This window comes from Mirounga leonina, unplaced genomic scaffold, assembly GCF_011800145.1.
Source record: "Mirounga leonina isolate KUSES-001 unplaced genomic scaffold, KU_Mleo_1.0 Mir_166, whole genome shotgun sequence".
In the NCBI taxonomy this organism is placed as follows: Eukaryota; Metazoa; Chordata; class Mammalia; order Carnivora; family Phocidae; genus Mirounga; species Mirounga leonina.
In genome coordinates, this window is record NW_023270418.1 from 6,692,334 (window position 1) to 6,712,234 (window position 19,901).

The 19,901-nt window shown below is 36.8% G+C and overlaps 1 protein-coding gene across 1 annotated transcript in view; it reads left to right on the forward strand.

The window, feature by feature from the left end:
- ANO3 (anoctamin 3) overlaps nucleotides 1–19,901 on the forward strand; it is a 401,618-nt gene that overhangs the window by 373,196 nt on the left and 8,521 nt on the right. Inside the window, exons 19-25 of the mRNA XM_035012465.1 lie at nucleotides 770–806; nucleotides 5,442–5,553; nucleotides 6,314–6,371; nucleotides 12,049–12,146; nucleotides 14,760–14,893; nucleotides 15,788–15,940; nucleotides 17,751–17,898. Of these exons, the coding sequence (XP_034868356.1) occupies nucleotides 770–806; nucleotides 5,442–5,553; nucleotides 6,314–6,371; nucleotides 12,049–12,146; nucleotides 14,760–14,893; nucleotides 15,788–15,940; nucleotides 17,751–17,898 (740 nt within the window). The remainder of the gene's footprint in view (nucleotides 1–769; nucleotides 807–5,441; nucleotides 5,554–6,313; nucleotides 6,372–12,048; nucleotides 12,147–14,759; nucleotides 14,894–15,787; nucleotides 15,941–17,750; nucleotides 17,899–19,901) is intronic.

The following is a 19,901-nucleotide window of genomic DNA, read 5'->3' on the forward strand; positions in this document are numbered from 1 at the left end:
GGTTAGTTATATTTACATGCACGCATATATACCCACAAACACATACTATCCTTCTGTCTGTAACAAATTTGTTTTCCCAACTAGGTTTACTTGGAATTTTGTGAAATATGTTTCTTTTTCTTAAGTCTGTATGAGTGGTGGGTTGAGTACTAGGGGCAGGGGAGAAGGTGGCAGAATGTGAAAAATTTCACCATAAAACTATCATGCATGTGACTGACTTACGGATTCAACAGATTTGACTTAACCAGTCTTGTTTTAAATAACCACCAAACCACTGTTGTTCTTTAGGACTGCAAACTATCACACTATGTTCCTCTTAGTTTGGAAAATTCTTTGTCAATAGTAACGAATTCAGACTTTCACTCATCCTTCCAGCATAGTAAAAAGTACATATAATTTAGTGATCAAATCCAATGTCAGCCATTGATTAGTTGAATGACTTTTGTTACAAAAAAAATTTTGTTTTTTAAAGTCCGATTTCCTTGATTTGTAAAATGGAAAAAAGATAGCTACCCCAAAAGACTTACTCTTACAGAAATCAAGTGTGTGTCTCTCTCTCTCTATATATATATTTATAACATGTTTATATCACATGCATTTAGTTTGTATATATATGTAAAGCACCACATAGTAAGGTTTAAAACATGTTCTGCTTAATTGAAAATGTAGCCACTTTGTAGAATACACGTTAGATGTTTCCTTGAATAGTGTAAATAGCAGCCTTTTCTAGAGGAAAGAATAACATTCACTATTTGTTCTCTCATTACAGGCTTATGAAAAAATTGCTTACCTTCTCACCAACTTAGGTAAGTCCTTCATTTTTACTTCACTCCTTAGTAAAAGAATAACATATGGGCATATCAGTCTGTAGTTGCTTTATGTACTCTAGCATTTTTAATGTCAACTTCAGTTATGTAAATTGTCAATCAAAATGAACGACATGCATGGGAAGTTGGAGCAAATTACATAACTATAGAGAGGCAGTGCATGTAGCTACAGAATCTCCTTCCTTGAAATTATTAGCAAACCTAGCTCTCCCTATATGGGAGTGCTTTTCTCCCCCTACCTTTTCAGTTCTTTGGGTTTTTCCCCCAATTTTTATTTTTATCAAAATATTGTACTACATATACATAATTTAAAAGACAAAATAATGTTAAGAAATTTATAATTAAGGGGTGCCTGAGTGGCACAGTCAGTTATGTGTTCCTGAGTTTCAGCTCAGGTCATGATCTCAGGGTCCTTGGATCAAGCCCCGCATAGGGCTCCATGCTCAGCATGGAGTCTCCTTGAAATTCTCGCCCTCTCCCTCTGCACCTCCTGCTTGTGCTGTCTCTCTCTCTTTCTCTCTCTCTCAAATAAATAAAATCTTTTTTAAAAAATAAATGTATAATTAAAACCCATACTCTGCCACATTACCCCTTCTTATTTTCCTTTTTCCTGAGAGACTACTTTTTTTTTTAATTTTAGCAATTTCTTTCGTTATTTCCTACTGTATTTCTAAATAGCATGTTTCTCTGACACTCTTGGATTTTTCAGGTTTGGGAAACTATTGCCTTCCCCTTATAAATGACAAGAACTTAGGTCTTAACGTTCCCTACAGTGTTCTGTCCTTGCACACTTTCCCATCTATCACCTGTTATACCACACACTCTCTTTCCTCCTTCCAAAGTAGTTATATTCAACAGATTTGAATTTTTAGCCAAATTAATAATTAATGTTTACATCATTGTTTCTGTTTAACTATTTTTATATGTAAGACGTGGTATGTACTATGATTGTTTCCTTTCTTAGACAATCTTTATATTTTCATGAAGCTAATAATAGCACTTTTTTCTTTAATTTTCTACATACTTTCTTAATTTATCCCAAACTTTCTGCCTCAACTCTGAATGGTCTCTAAATACTTTCAAAGCCATCAGGTATGCTGCTAATTTTATTTTCTTCTTAGAGTTCCCCTTCCTGAACCCATTGTTTACTCCACTCTCATGGGCCTACTGCTTTCTCTCTTCCGTGCTCTGGGAATTCCTTTTACCTTTATTTCTCAGTTGGATACCACTCTTTGGACCCTTCTGTCTCCTTTTGTCTTGACTTAATTCCTTATTTTGCTGCCTGGAAAGTAAATTTCTTAAGACCTTATGTGTCTGAAACTGTTTTTCTCTATCCTCAAACTTGATTTTTGGTGTCTCGGTTTGGGGAACAAAATTTTGATTATAGAGCAATTTGAGCAGTGATCTTTCATTGTTTGAAAACTCACCAGATCCCAGGCACTGAGCTGGACACTCCTCATGCATTTTGTTTTATTGACATCACAATTCTATGACAGTAGGATCCCTATTTTATTAATTAGAAAATGAAAATAAGTTAAATAAGTAGAATTTAAACTCAGATGTGGCAGAGTCCACTTAATTATGGTGGAATAACCATATGACTCCACTTTTGCTTCCCCTATAATGTATTTACAAGTACAAGTAATAACAAAAGGAACATTGTGTAGAGGGAAGAACTGGGTCCTAGGTCAGGCTCTGGAAATAAGTGGTCATATTACTTGGAAATTATGTGACTATGAGCAAGTTTTCTCTCTCCATTCTTTGTTTTCCTCCTTCCCCCATTCCCCCCGCTCCTTCTCTTCCTTTGGTTCTTCCTCTGTTTTTGTTTTTTTGAGTCTCAGATTTTGTTATTGGTAAAATGAGAATGATAACATTTCCTAAACTGTTGTGGATTGGCTGCCCAACATATGACAAGTGTTCAATAAATGGGAATGATCTGTTGCATTGTTCTTAAACCCTGTGAGCTACAGTTTCTGCAGCTGGATAATGAAGCACTTAAACTAGATGTCTGAAAGCTTTCTTCCACCTGTGATTCTCCATATTCATTTGCTTTTAAAGTCTTTCATACCCAGGATGGAAGCAAATCTAAGGAAGTGATTTGAAGGATCATAATAGTAGGAATAGAACAGTTATTTGTGTTAAGTACCAGGAGAACCAAAGTTTGCACTTGATATCTGATTTTTCCATCTATAACTCATGACATAGTGCCTGTGGATTCATAACAATTAATAATGAATGGACTATATTAATTTAAATTAGCAAAAATATCAATATTTTGTTTGAAATAATGTCATTGTGTATATAGAAATTAGGTTTTATTTCCTGGTAGAGGTCACACAGTTTTTATCTAAAGGATCTTTTAAACTTTATGTTTCTTGACTTATTTTTTAGCCAAATATTTTATTTTCAAAAGTCACCAAAAAAAATCAGTTTCAATTCTATTACATTTTTTATGTGAGAAGAAATATATAATATTTGATCCAAAGTAATGTTTTTTTTTTTCAGTTTGGTTTTATGGTCCAAATAACAAATTATTTATAATAATAAAGTATCCATAGTATGAATTATCTACAAAAAATGAACATGGATTCCAAGAAACAAATTAAGCTAAACAATTAAGTTTCAGTTTTGTCATAGAGGTCAATTCAGGAACAAGAGCACATATATCAAGAAAATAGTAACAAAAAATCAGATGTTGCCGGGCGCCTGGGTGGCTCAGTTGGTTAAGCCACTGCCTTCGGCTCAGGTCGTGATCCTGGAGTCCCGGGATCGAGTCCCGCATCGGGCTCCCTGCTCGGCGGGGAGCCTGCTTCTGCCTCTGACCCTCCTCCCTCCATGCTCTCTGTCTCTCATTCTCTCTCTCAAATAAATAAATAAAATCTTTAAAAAAAAAATCAGATGTTGCCATGTAAATATTAGGCAAACCAGAATTTAAGATCTGTTTGAGTGGGAAAGAGAAATACATCATACTGATAAACAGTCTGCCAAGTCAGTGTAATAGTCATGATTTCTATACATCTTTTTATAAACCTTCAAAATACAGAAAGCAAAACATGATAGAAATACCAAAAAAATTGACAAATCCACAATCAAATATAAGCTAGGATATAAAATATTTGAATATCATAACTAACAATCTTCTCTTTAAATATATATAAACTGTATGCTCAACAAAAAATATCTACTCCTCCCAAACACTTAATACATAGACAAAATATATCCAAGTAATTTGACCACAAATGAAACCAACTTTTTTGCTCCAAAGCAGAAATCACGCAGGAACATTTGTGGATCATGATGCAATAAAATTAGAAATGGAGATCCAAAAACAAACTACACAATGGGGATTTTTTTTTTTTAAATCCATATTCTCAGTTCCAGATAAGTTTTGTACTAAATTTACAAACTGTTTAGGATGAAACAATCGTGAAAACACAACCCACCAAAACCCTGGGGGAATGTGGGCTCTCTTGGCTGCTCTCACTAGTGCCCACCCACCGGTCAGCCTTGGGGATGCCCCACAGACCCCTGTCACTTCTGGCACATATTGTAGTTGGGCTTGGAATCCCCCAGGACCTATTCCTATTCTGTGACCGGATCATGCACACATTTTGGCCCACCTTTTCCTTAAATCAGATCCCATCTGTTTTCTATCTTCCTTGAATTCTTTAATTATATGAAAATATATATTAGCTGTGCATACAGATCTTCTATCATTATTTGGATCCTGGGTGGGAGCAGGGGCTACAGTCCACCCTGCCATCTTAGTTCAGTCTCTTGCATCATTTTGTTTTGTTTTAAGAGTCATAGAAACATAAGATGTGAGAGTAGACAGGTTCTTGAAATCATCTTGCCTAAACTCCTTGTTTCTTTTTTTCTTTTTAAAGATTTTATTTATTTATTCACGAGAGATAGAGAGAGAGGCAGAGGCAGAGGGAGAAGCGGGCTCCCCGCGGAGCAGGGAGCCCGATGCGGGACTCGATCCCAGGACCCTGGGATCATGACCTGAGCTGAAGGCAGACGCTTAACCGACTGAGCCACCCAGGCGTCCCAGAACTCCTTGTTTCATAAATGTTAAAACTGGTCCCAAAAAAGATGTAAAGAGATCTACCTGAGATTACCAGAAAATTAGGTATAAAGTTGAGATAGGAGCCTAGCTCCTATGACTGAGGTAGTCTTCATTCCTCTTTACCATTGTACTTCAGTCTGTGCAAAATATCCATTCTTCAAAGAACTCTGTGGACAATTTAGGTCCCTATTCAAGCATAGACAGTTTGAGTCAAGGACTGATCCAATGTACCTGGTTATTTCCAAATGACAATAGCAGACAGAATCCTGAAAATCTTTATACATTATTAATAACAGGCATCCTATTTTTGTAGCTGTGGGGAAAGTCTGAAGATTGTATTGTTGGATCCTTTTATCAACTATGTATGTACAGCAGACATTATCATTCACGTTTTGCAGATGCAGACCCTAGAATTCAGAGACACTGAGTGCCTCGTAGAACTAGTAAATGGCTGAACCAGAACACAAACATGAGGCTTCTGATTCTATCTCCATATTTCTTGTTATTCACCTCCTCTATGTAAACACACCCTGTTTTCCTTTTAGAATATCCTCGAACAGAATCTGAGTGGGAAAACAGCTTTGCTCTGAAGATGTTCCTCTTCCAGTTTGTTAATTTAAATAGTTCTATCTTCTATATTGCTTTCTTTTTGGGAAGGTAAGTCAAATTTATGTTCATCATCTTTGCAGAGTGAAAAAGACTGCCAACAGTTCCATTGCCAGTTTGTTAATAGAGGTGGTGAATCCTTGTCGCCTGCCTTGGAAAACTGCTAACCAGCCTTCCCATGCGTTTTCCATCAAAAGTCTTAGTACGGTGCTTCCAGCTGCCACTGCCAATTAAAGTTGGCATAAAAAAATAAAACCTATATACCATGCTTGGGTTGGATTATGAGTATCCGGTCATCAGTAATGATTTTGTTAAATAAGAAAATGATTTTTGTATAACCCTAGGTTACATTTCCTTAGTGTGGAAATTTCTCCTACCTATCATGTTAACATTTTCTCCTATGTTTGCTGCACAAAATGAAAAAGAAGCATATTAAACTATGCTTAACACTCCAGCCAATGCCATGGAAACATACTAAAGCTAGAACCATTTTAAACTAAAGAACTCAGCACATTACATTAATATTCATTAGCTAGGTCAACAAAACATTAAAGATCTACAGGTGAAAGTGGAAAATTTCCTTTGGTTGTTTTGTCTATACTTTCTCACCCCATTGTGTGGGGGGAGAATTGAATTCACATACCACTTTTTCCTTTTTAAGTCAGATACTTTGATGTGTAAGCATGGCCAAAGTCTGCAGTTTGGGGACAAGATGCACCAGTGAACATTTATGTCTACCTATCCATGCATTAGTAGATGTTCTTCAGTCAACCCCACATAAATGCTAATGAATTAAAATGGCTTTTTACAGATTTGTAGGCCACCCAGGAAATTACAATAAACTCTTTAACCGGTGGAGACTGGAGGAAGTAAGTAACCTTGTAAGGGTGAATGTGGGACTGGGCGGGGATATGGACCAATGACCATGGGAGGGAAGTGGGTGGAAAGAGAGAGAGAGAAGGTGGGTACGTGGAATTTCAGGCATGCTGAAGACACATTTTTGATAGAAAGTTCTTATGGGTTCAGAAAGGAAGGAACTACGTCTTTCAAACAAAGGATATGAACTTAAAGGCTAAACTCGCAAATCCTGACCTCAGCTCTTTAATTTTCTACCAAACCCATTTTCTCCATTCACAAAGCTCCGAAATTTAGCTCCAGGGATTTTTCACTTTGGAGGAATTATTATAATCTATTCCACGGGTTTTTGAACTTTTAAATATGTTAGGTTTCCTTTTAAGCAGGGAAACTTCATCCAAAAGAAAGCTTACTTGAAACACCAATCTATAAATATATAGATCTAAAACAGGTTTTTTTTTAATTAATTTATAATATGTATGTCATGGAAACAAAAGGTCTAGTATCACTAGAGCACAGGGTTAAGCAGATTGTATATTGTCACTGAGACAGACATACGGTCCTCCAAAATGCCAGCCCTTCCCTCTAGTCTATGAGCCTACTTCCTCAGACTTTTGCCAACTGAAACATTTTAATTTTTACCAATATAACATCTAAAAGATACCTCCTTTTGATTTCAGCTCTTTTAATTATGAGTGAGATGGAGAATATTTTTCATATGTTTGTTGAATATTTTCTATTCCTGTGTGTATGTGCTATCCTTGCTCATTTCCATTAGACTATTTTTCTCTGTCCTAAAAATTTATAAACTAATAACATTAGGCTATAATCTTTCAGTTTGCTGCAGATGTTTCTCATTTTATTGTATGTCTTAATTTTGTTTTGATAAATTTTTTTTACAACTCTATAGCATTTTTCATTTAAAATATCACTGCTGTTAATGACTTCAGGCATTTATATCATGCCAAAAAATGTGTTTTTCATTCTAGAAATTAAAAAAAAAAACCTCACACTTGTACTTTTCACTAATTTTTTAAAAAATATTGCTGTCTTTGGTGCATGGGAAGTTTATTTTCGTGTAAAGAGTAATCAAGATTCCCCCCACCCCGCCAAGTTGGCAGTCACATATTTAATTAATAATACATTTTTTATCACTCAGCAAAATAAGATTTCAAGATTTATCATATTCTACATCTTGAAATCATATCTATTTCTGGACTCTGTTCAGTCTCATTGGTCAGATTGCTTATTGCTCCTGTAGTTCAAAATTGTTTTAATTATTCTAATGTAAAATCCAATTTAATACATGGTAATATTAGTAGGAGGTCATAATTTAGAGAGAGGCTAAGAAAAGTTTCACTGAGAAAAGAGATATTTCCAGTCTCTATCTAAAAAGCTCCCCCAAACTCAGGGGAGTCCTCATTGATATTGTCTCCCTAGAGCCTTCTAGTTGATTGGAATACATGGAGAAAGCCTAAAACTTCCTAAGAATAACATGCTTTACATCATAGAAACCTGAGCTCACCTGCTAAACTTGCTACTTATTAATTCTTTGCCCTTAAATTAATCCCTCTGAATATCTGTCTCCTCATCTGTAAACTAGCAGTAGTAATACTTAGGTTACAAAGTTGTTTACAGATAAGAGATAATTTGCATAACACAATTAGCACAACCCCTGGACTTTGGAAGTCACTCTATAAACTGTAGCTGATAGTTATCAATGCTGTCTCACAGCCACCTAGTCTTACCCTCTTAGGCAAAAACAGATGAAGGCCTTCCATAATTTCAGGCCTCCAGAAAGTCCCCAAATCAAACTTGCAGTTTTCACTCATAGCCCAGAAATATGACTATATCTGCTAAAAGGCTTTCATCTACTCGGTTTGGGACCCAATCAGGAATGTTCACCTGGAATTAGCAAGGATAGTGTGGGGAACAGGCAGGTGGATCTGCATATTGATGCCATTTTAGAAACTGTTGTCACCAATAATTTTGTTTAATTGGATATTTTTACTCTTAAGGGTAAAATTATTGGAAGTCATGTTTCTTCTTTGGGAGTCCCAGGGAAATAGTACTAATACTGGTGTCAGGAAAAATGTTTCATAACCATCCTAGACATTTTCCACAATATATATGGCATACATAATGGCCATATTTTCCAACAAAAGATTATTTATTTTGAAAAAAATCAGGGAAATGAAAAATGTGGGTTTGTGATATACCCTAGAAATTCTAGAAGTGTACACATAAATACACATAATGGAAGATAAGAATTGACCCTCAGAATTCAATCATACAAGCATTATTGACACATACTCCCATTCCAGGCCTCTGCTGGGTAATACGGGGCATACAAATGAAGAAGTCCCTTTCCTTTCTTAATGATGTTAATAGTCTCGAAGAGAAGAACATAACCATGTTATGTAACAAGTATTCTGTCTTGGAGTCTGACAGTCTACATTCTAATTCTGCCCCACCCAAATCTTAATATCTCTAAGTCTTTTTTAAATTGTGATAGGAATAGCTATCTCAGTAGGATTGGTGAGAGGTGGATAGAATTGGATCATGCATGTAAAATCCCTGACACAGGGCGCCTGGGTAGCTGAGTTGGTTAAGTGTCTGTCTTTGCCTCAGGTCATGATCTCAGGGTCCTGGGATCAAGTCCCACATCAGGCTCCCTGCTCAGCGGGGAGCCTGCTTTTCCTTCTCCCTCTGCCATCCCCATATACTCTCTGGCTCTCTCCATCTCTGTCAAATAAATAAAATCTTTAAAAAATAAAATAAATCCCTGGCACAAATAATGATAGCTATTATAAAGAAAGCAAAAAGTACTTCAATTTTATTTAAAACATTTATGAACTGGCTATACTGACCTTTCCTCATACTATAGTGTATAATATCTCACATAAATATTTTATGTAAATCTATATAAAAATGTTAATAATGATTAATATTTAATGAGTGCTTACTATATGCCAGCACCTTCCAGCAATTGTTCCTAACTGTTCTATATATATTAATATAAAAGTTCTATTATTACACTCATCTTGCAGATGAGGAAACAGAAATCTAGACAAGTTATATAATTTGCCTACAATTATAGAAACATGCTTATAAATTGATGAAGTCGTTAATTAGATTCAGCCAACCTACCCAGAGTCTGCACTTTGAACATCATGCTTTCCAGTCACCACTGGGATAGCATATAGGCAAAGTTGAGAACATAAAGGAATTTGGTTTTGATAAGAGATTGCTGAATGGTTGCTGACTCGCACATGTAAACTGGATTTAGAGTAAACATACTTCCTATGAAAGGAACATCAGTATCAGAATCTGATAGTCCTATCTGCCACCATCATCTACATAGTGGAGATACCAACACGCATCTTGGGAGGTTCTCAGGAGAAGCAAATGAGAAAAATATGTGAAGGCACCCAGCTGTGGGTTGTCCACAGTCATATGATTTTGAGGGAGTGCAATGGGAATGAAAGCCTGGGTGTCCTGCCCACTCATCCATGCCCTTTTCCTCATTCTAAGTATAAGCTCTCTTACCAAATAAATTTTAGAGTATTGAAGGACTGGATTTTGTTCAAGGGAACCATTATTTGAGGAGGGCAGACCCACAAAAACTGTTGGATCCCTTTCTCTGCCCTATAAATCACCAAGTCATGAAGGCTTAATTTCAACAAAATTATAAATTGCCTGTCATCTAGCCTCCCCACTTTGGCCTACGATTATGGAGAATGAGCCAATCACATGGTTCTATAATGGTCTTCTTTTTTTCCCTTCCCACATAATAATATGTTTTGGTGAATCAGCCCTTCAAGGCAACAAACACATTGGGTAAACAGAATTCATCTTTAGCATTATGTACAAGAGCAGAGGATTGGGGTGCAGGAGACCAAGGCTTTCAGTTCCATACCAGCAGTCAACATCGTATGACCTTGTACGTACTAATTTCCGTCTTTCAGTCTCTCTGTAAAAATGAAGAGTTTCATCTCGCAGCTGTGATCTATGCCTATGCTTGCCTCTGTAGCTTAGTAATTATTCCATCTCAGATATTCTACGGAACCCATTTATCATATATATGTGGCAGAGCTCAGGGGGTCTTAAATTCATCCTAGAAGGAAGAGGCATGCTTAAATGGGAGACCTGAGACTTCTTTACACAATAAAAATCACCACTACCAAGCTCTCTCTCTCTCTCTCTGACTCAGTTTAGGGAGTTTTAAATTACTGGGCTGGAACCGGAAAACCAGGCTCTTCGTGTCCTAATTATCTGTTCCCTTTGAAGTCCCACTGGTACCAATTTGATAGAAATAGAAACTGTGGATCAAAGCTCTAGTGACTATTGTTCTTATGAGCAGGACGTGAACCCATTTCTAAAGAAACAGACCCACGCTTTCCTACCCAAGTATCTTCTACAGTACAAAGTTTTCAAGCAAAAGATGTCGATTGTAATTTTTATTGTAATCACACTTTTGTTTGTGGGGGTTTCTAATGCTAACATTTATTGGACATCTGAAAAAGCAGAGGAGCGCAAGGAAGGCAAAATTGAGATCATACTGACAAGGCATTCTGTGGCATGTTTTTATCACTTAAAAATACATTCTAGTATATGTAGATATTCCCTCTCCAGGATATAGACCTTAACACCTGCCTCCTATCTTGAGAATGGGCTAGATTTAAATCACTTCAGAAAAGAATAGGGAAAGGAAAAAATGAGTAACTTTATAGTAGAAATACCTGGCAAACACTGTACCAACCAACTGATGAAGATTAATGTCACTAGTGATGTCTGTGGCTACCATGTAACTTCTGAGGGGATGTAGTGAAATTTACGTCTGTGATTTCCCTCCATTCTCAAAACACATAAACCCAGTCTAAACATGCAAAAACATCAGATAATGTTGGTTTCTCAGCCTTGACAAATCTACCTTGATAATATAAGGGGCCATGGAGGGAATTGGCTGAAGTGTGTATGGGCATTCTCTGTACTTTCCTTGCAAATTTTCTACACGTTTAAAATTATTCTGCATCAAAAAGTTATTTTAGAAGAACATATTATAAACACTTAAGCATTTTTCTATCTTCTGATTGTTAATAGAGTATTCCAGAGCACTCATTAAATGGGATCATGCCTAATACAGAGCTTGGCAGATAGTAAATGCTCATTAAAAGATAGATTTGTTATATGTGGAATATAAGAAACAGCGCAGAGGATCAAAGGGGAACAGAGGGAAAACTGAATGGGAAGTGATAGGGAGGGAGACAAACCATGAGCGACATTTAACTATAGGAAACAAACTGAGGGTTGCTAGAGGGGAGGGGGGTGAGGGGATGGGGTAACTGCATTAAGGAGGGCATGTGATGTGATGAGCACTGGGTGTTATACGCAACTGATGAATTATTGAACACTACATCTGAAACTAAGGATGTACTATATGTTGGGTAATTGAATTTAAATCATAAAAAAATTTGTTTTTATTGCTGTTAATAATTTTGATCACTATTCCACTCTGATTACTGAAAATTTCCCTATCAGGTGTCTTTATACATGCTATTTCTTCCTTGTTTTTATTTTCTTTATGCACTGAGATTGTGTGGCCTGGCTTTGGAATTTGCTGTACGGTTTGAAGGTGGGGTTGTATAACCAACTGAGAAGAGCCAGATTATTATTGTTGCTCTGTTTCAGTGTCATCCCAGTGGCTGTTTGATAGACCTCTGCCTCCAGATGGGTGTTATCATGTTTCTGAAGCAAATATGGAACAACTTCATGGAACTGGGATACCCGTGAGCACTTTATTTTTAAACTTGCCTTATGTATAGTTACAAAAAGAAAGATAGAGGTAGTGGGAATAGTTCTTAAGAATTGGGGCCTATTAGACAGACAGGAGTGGGTTCTGTTCCTGCTCTGCTGCTCACTAACTGTGACCGTATGTGTGTTAGTTAACCTTTCTCAGCCTCAGTCTTCACATCTCTAAGAGGGGATCGATGGCTATGTGCACCTCGAGAAAACACTTGTGAGGATTAAAGGAAATAGTGGATGTCAAGCACCCGGTACTCTGTTCAACACATTAAGATGCTTGTTGCTATTCTTAAAGCACTATTTTCAGTACAGGTTCTTGAGGATAAGAATAACTTTCTGGGTTCTTCCAGCCACCAAAAGACCAAGGTTGTCATTGTTTAACAAAGGCAGTCTCCATTTACGCTCCCCCTCTTGAAAAAGAATAAAAAAAGATAAAATTCTGGATAAGGAGGTCTTGTACTCTTTATTACATGAAAAAAATGTCATTAGAACAGGATTGGTTTCACATAAAATAGCATTCTGTTTTGTCCCTTTAGATGGGGTTTAAAGGTCTGTGGAATGCTGACGTGAAGGGTGTTGAATGCCTACTTCTACATCTAATAACATAGATTACTCTTCCAAATACACTGAAATATGGTTTATGTAAAACAATGTGTGATGGAAGCTTTGAGGCCTAACCAAGGTTAAAAGCATGACTATTTTGAGGAATTTCTTGACTCTAGAAGAAGAACTAGTTAATTGATGATATAAATAGTTTAGGCTTAGTCATCTGATTATGCCGTGATTCTTTCTCCTTGTTGGCGGACAAATGGTGTCAGGGTGTTCCAGAGCAGAGACCTTAGGGCTGGAGAAGTGATATCCATCCTGAAATCTGCTATAAACTATTGTGTTAAGTTACAGGCAGTCTTAGAGCATAGACTATGAAATAACTGAGACCTGGTTCATATTCCTTCTCTGCCCCTTGCTGAAGATGCTTATAATTTACTTCACCTATCTGTGAGATTATTTTTTTATTTATAAAATAAGGGAGGAGATTACAAGAGATGTGCAGTGGTCTTTAAACCTCATCAATAAATGACAGAACCTTTTTGGGAAGAGATTTTTATACAGATCCTCAATATTCAAAACAGAAAAAAAATAAATCTCTAGTAAATGAAGAGGGCATAGGGATGAAGGGTTGGGGAGCCCAGTCCATTGTTTGTATCCCTTCCTATCCCTGGACCATCTGTTTGAGACACAGAGCTTGGGAACATCATTTGAAAGTAGCTGAGGAGATTAGGTAGCAAGTGCCTGCCACAGGATCTGACGTGCTGTGAATGAGATAGCTTCATAAGCACCATCAAGATGGTATCGTCATCATTATACTATTAAGAATGATTCTTATTGTAGTCATTGTCTGTGTGCTTCTATACATAGCATACCTTCGGATAGCACATTTTCACCATGGCCTTGCCTTAGTGGTCAGCCTGAATTATGTATATCAAATCCCAAATGTACCATGGTAAGGGACATGCTGTGTTTTTCCGAATCCAGCAGGAGTGGACCAGTCACTAAAGCAATAATTTTGAAACTTGTATAACTCAGTTCTCTTTCTTAAAGTAAAATCTTAAGCAGACTGAAGTAATAAAATTAAACCAAGCAGGTCTGCCTCAATCTCAACACCCAGCCCCTTTTGCATCTTTATGAGATCCCAGAGGCAACCTCCATGGGACATACACTGAAGAACTACCTACCTGACGTTTTGGTCTATGGTTGTTCTTCCAACACCCACTGAGTTCCAGGTCCATGATTAATTAATATTGAGAGTTGGGATACACTGTGGGATTCACTTCATTCTAGAGGTAATGTTCATCTAAATCTTGAAATAATTAACTGCCCAGAAGTCCCCACTATAGGATATTTCTGAATCACATAATTTCAAGACTGCCCCTAAGCTAGGGAAATAGTGTTGTTAATTCCTTTCCAAGTCTTTTAAATGGACTCAGGCACAGATCCATTGCCGTAAATTATTGTTCACTATAGTAGCAGAATGTAATTGTTAATACTCAAACCCTTCATGTTCATAAACTCACAGAGGTAAATAGACTTATTAAAAGTAACACAGCCAGTGCATTGTAGGGTGGGGACTAGAACCTCTATCTCTTGAAACCTTATCTAGGGCTCAGTTATTTGGTATGGAACATGATTATACTCATGTTCAGAGAGCACAACCCAGAAGATTTTGGGTTATGAGCAATTAAGGGCTCAGATCCAATCACAACAGGCAACATAGAGGTTTAAGTATGTAGAGAGGTTGAGGGAGTAGAGGGAAGGAATCATACAAATGGGTGTTTGTCTAATAAGAATCAGGAAGCACCTAAGTGTGGCGGTGGGGATTAATTCCCAGATACATATATAGATGTGTACATGGTCTAGGAAGGCTGAGGCCTATTCCCACTTCCTAAACTTGGAAGTTGAGACCATGCAAATATCTCCAATTCCCAGAAATGCTCAGTGTACTCCCAGGGTAGTGGTATTTCTCTTTCCTTAATGCCCTATAAATTGTTCACCATATGCTTATAAGAGCTCAAAAGCCCGTTGTCTGCTCTGTGATGTAGGTTGATCCAGAACTGGTGGTCACGACATAAAATCAAGCGGGGAATACAAGATGCGTCCATACCTCAGTGGGAAAATGATTGGAACCTGCAGCCCATGAATATTCACGGACTGATGGATGAATATTTAGAAATGGGTAAGGAGAGAAACTTCTACACAGCTGTTTGGACTTCTTGATTTTTTTTTTTTCTTTACACAGGCCTTAGTTCAAGACAGAAAACCATCTCTCTCTTTTCCAACCCCAAACATTCTAAAATACCTCTGTTATCTTTATCTTAACATAACTAGAGAAGATATTAAAACAATGTCCTTGGAAGGCTCACAAATTCTGTCCTTTGTCAGCCATAACATTTGACCAAAATGAAGGGTTTTCTCATAGCAGAACACCTAGTTTTAGTGCAGATATTTTAAAGGAACAAAATAAATCAGAACCCATTCCTATATCAAAAATATACCATCCTGCCCAAATAAAGCAATGATTATTTCTTGCAAAAAACCTTTGCACAGACCTGGTGTGAGTTTAGCTTCTTTGAGAAGCCCACTTATTTATATTAAGAAAAGGAGGATTCTCACTCCAACTGTTAAAATCTTTGTGTGTTGTCTTCACATTTGCTTTTTCTCTGGCCTTTAGTCTTCTCATCTATAAAAAGAAAGGACAAGATTAGGTGTCTTGGGTCCCTCGGAGCTCAGCATTTTTCTTCAAGGCCTCCTCTTTGACTTCTTTTCTCTTCACTCTTCCTTCATGCGGCATGGTATAGTGATGGAAAGCACAGAGACTTTCAGTCCATTGAGATCAGAGAGTTTCAATGCAGGTTTTAACATTTTTTTGCTATCCACCCTTTAGCAAGCTTACTTAACACATATGAACTATAGTTACCTCAACAGCAAAATATGATGAGCATATTTACCTTGTAAGGGATATTGAAAGGATTGAAGGCAATTTATGTGAAGCACCTCATAAGGCCCAAAGAAAGCACTCAAGAAACGGTATTGTTTATATTACTAATTTTGCAACGCTCTCCCTTTACAGTTTTGCAGTTTGGTTTTACCACCATCTTTGTGGCAGCTTTTCCTCTGGCCCCTCTTTTGGCTTTGTTGAACAATATCATTGAGATCAGGCTGGATGCATACAAATTTGTCACCCAGTGGCGGAGGCCTCTGCCTGCTCGAGCAACTGACATAGGTAAGATTCAGGAACTAAATGGGTTTTGCATTGCTGAGGCCAAGAAGAGCCTTGATCTTAGCGCCACGTGGGTTTCTATCGTTGGGGCTTCCTTCCAACTATAACAAAACTGAGCAGTTTTGATTAACAAAATCATGAAATGAACACTAACCTAGTTGAGAGTATGTTTATCCTAAACAGGCTATGTCATGACCTTGTTTATCACTAAAAACGATCTTGTATACATTTTTCCATGTTAATAAGTATAGTTCTGCCTCATTCTTTATAGTTACTGCACAAATTTCTATGGCATGTTATATGACATTTCTAAAAAATCATTCCCTTAACTAGAGATGCTTAGATTGCTTCAGTTTTTTCTATTACAAACAACACCTAGGTGAACATACATCTTCATACATACTTTGATTATTTCCTCAAGATAAACTCTTAGAGTGGAACTCCTTTGTCAAAGAGCATGTACATTTAATTTTTTTTTTACATTTAAAATTCTGATAATTTCTCATTATGTCCTCCAGAAATATTGTGCCAATTTATACTCCTAAAAGTGTAATAAGGGTTCTTTTGTTTTTTTAATTGTTGTTCTGTCCTCAAAAATCTGAGGAGGGAAAAAATGATATCTTATGTTTCCTTGCATTTTTATAATTATGAGATTAAATATATTTGTATTTCTTCTTTACTAACTTTATGACCTTAGGCTATTATATCTGATTTGGTAATCTTTATCTGTATGTTCAAGATATTAATCCTTGATATATATGTTGCAAGCATTTTCAAATGCTGGTTTTTAATCTTTTACTCCATCATGAATAAGCTTTTAAAATGTGTATATAATCACATTGATATATCTCTCTTATAGTTGTTTTTATTTATGGCATTCTTAGAAAGATCCTTTAGAACTTTCGATTTTTTTACCATGTTTTAGTTGTTTTATATTTTAGATATATGTGTGTTATTTGGTTATCTGTTGACATTTTATGATTTTATTTAAATTGTTGATCTAACTGGAATTTGTTATTAATAAAGGGATTGAAATTGAGATCCAGCTTGTTTTTTTCTAAAAGGTAGCCAATTTTCCCAAAACCATTTATTAAATTTTCCATCTTTCTTAACTTGTTTGAATTATCTCTATTATATGAAATTCTATATAAACTTAGGTATATTTCCAGAATCTCCATTCATCTGACTACTTATTTTTGGCATACTGTTTTAATAAACTAGCCCTATGTCTTTTTTATTTTTATTTTTTTCATTACCACTCAATAAAATGAAATATTATAAAGATTTTGAAAAACAAAGAAAGAGGTTGGAAGGGAGAAAGTTGCCATGCTATCCAATCAGCTTTAGCGCTTTTGAGTATTTCTTTCCAGGACTTTTCTTTTTTTTCATATCAGTGTATTTAAAGCTAAGTTTAATCCTATTTGAAACATCAGTTTTGACTGCAACCAATAGTATGTGGATACTGTATACAATTTCAAAAGCTTTTTTGTACATCTGTATACCAGATTGGAAAAGTCAACTAGTGATTTCCAGGTCTTGACACCAAACTTTTACATTTTTATATTTTTACTTTAAAAAGGTACTTGAAACAATTCCTGATGACATTTTAATTTTCAAATCTCTCTAGATGGGGTCTACTGTGGAAAAGTATTCAGTAGATGTCCGATCTGTAGTGAGATATTGTACTAAGAAAGTAAATAATGGACAGAGCTGTAGCCCCAACAGAAGTAAAATATTCTTTCCAAAGAAGAGTCATGAGAGGGTTTTAATTTTTTTGCACTTCATTCCCTATCTCTACTCTTTCTCCTACTAGGAATCTGGTATGGCATTCTTGAAGGAATCGGTATACTGGCTGTGATCACCAATGCATTTGTAATTGCTATTACATCTGATTACATCCCACGTTTTGTCTATGAATACAAATACGGCCCCTGTGCAAGTCGTTTTGAATATGGTGAAAAGTAAGGTTGAAATTTTTCTGATATGTTTTATGTTTGTGATTGAAATGGGAACTCATTGCAAAGTTCTGTTCTGTGACCATTAAGGGCAGTGTTTTTGATCATTGTACTTACAATGTGCTTATTGGAGGAAATCAAGCGGGATAAAAAGGGCGACAGTGCTTTTTACGCAAATAATTTTAGAGTCTATGTTTTTACTTGTAAATGCATCACTGGTATCCAAATGTGAAAAACATTATAATGTATTTAGAAGTCAAATTCAGAACTGGAAGAGATGTTAGAAATCATCCAATGCAATCTTCTGACTATATAGTTGGGAAAACTGAGGCCCACTTGCTTCAGGGAATAAAGCTAGTTTGCAGGGACATACAGAATATGAAGGAAATGTCAGCTATGATGAGAGAGTCTTTCTTTCTTTCTTTCTTTCTTTCTTTCTTTCTTTCTTTCTTTCTTTCTTTCTTTCTTTCTTTCCTTCCTTCCTTCCTTCCTTCCTTCCTTCCTTCCTTCCTTCCTTCCTTCCTTCCTTCAAGATTTTATTTTATTTATCAGGGAGAGCACAAGTCAGGAGGCAGAGGGAGAAACAGACTCCCGGCAGAGCAGGAACCCAATGCAGGACTCGATCCCAGGACCCTGGGATCATGACCTGAGCCCAAGGCAGATGCTTAACCAACTGAGCCACCCAGGTGCCCCTTTTTTCAAAAGGAATTTATAACTAGGGATTTTAAGGTACAGAGAATGCTACCCTGAATCTTTGTCTTTGTTGTTGTTGTTGTTAAAATTTGAGTCCACGCTTTAGAACAGCATTTCTCAACCTCTGTGCTATGGACATTTTAGACCAACTAATTCTATTCTGGGGAAAAGATGGGGGCTATTCTATGCATTGTAGGATATTCAGCAGCATCCTTGGCCTCTACCCAGTAGATACAAATAGCAACCTCCCTATTGCCACGTTGTGACAATCTAAAATTGTCTTCAGACATTGCAAAATGTCACCTTGGGGACAAAGTCACCCAGTTTACAAACATTCTTTTAGGGGAAATGGGTTTTTCACATCTTTCCCTCTTGAAAGCAAGTATTAAGAAAGAATGCAAGAGCACTGGACTTGGGGAACAGGAATTGGAGTTTCAGCTGGAGATGAGCTGCCGTGTGGAAGTAGTGATGGGAGAAGCCACTTCCCCTCCTGCCTCAGGAGCAGCTTTGGGCATGCATCTTATTTAGAGGCAGGGCATGTGCCCCAAGAGCCTGAGCTGTGGCTTAAAATGAAATCAACCCTTAGCTCTACTGACGAACTGATGTTTTTCTCAGAACATTGAAATGCCTTTCTGAACATAAATATCTCAGTTTTTCAAAGAGAAGTAATAAAGGCATAAAATATATTTTGGAGTCTTGTCAAAGGACTTTAACCTAAAATCAAACACCCTAGGTTCAAATTGTAACTCTGCCTTTTACTAAAAGGCACATCAGTCTGGATCTATAATAAAGAGACAGTGTCTAGGGACGCCTGGGTGGCTCAGTCGGTTAAGTGTCTGCCTTCGGTTCAGGTCGTGATCTCGGGGTCCTGGGATCGAGTCCCGCATCGCACTCCCTGCTCAGTGGGGAGCCTGCTTCTCCCTCTGCCTGCCGCTCTCCCTGCTTCTGCTCTCTCTCTCTCGCTTTCTCTCTCTCTGACAAAAAAGAAAAAAAGAAAAAAGAAACAGTATCTAAAGTAACATTTTATAAACTATAAAAGACTATGTAAATAAACCGGTTTTAGTATTAATAGTGAAAAGCCAAGAAAAGTCCCTTTTTTTAAATCCAAAATAGTCTAGAAGCAGATTTTAAGGGTTTATTATAAGCAAGCAGATTTGGCAGCCCTCTCCTTAGTAGCATTATTTGCTATTGTCTTTGCTGCCACCTAGTGGCAGGTGAAAATGAAATTGGTTGGTTATCTGCTCTGTTTACGTTTCAAGTCCTGCCTTTGGTGAAGATAACACCTGACGCTTTCTCCATATTCAGTGACCAGATGT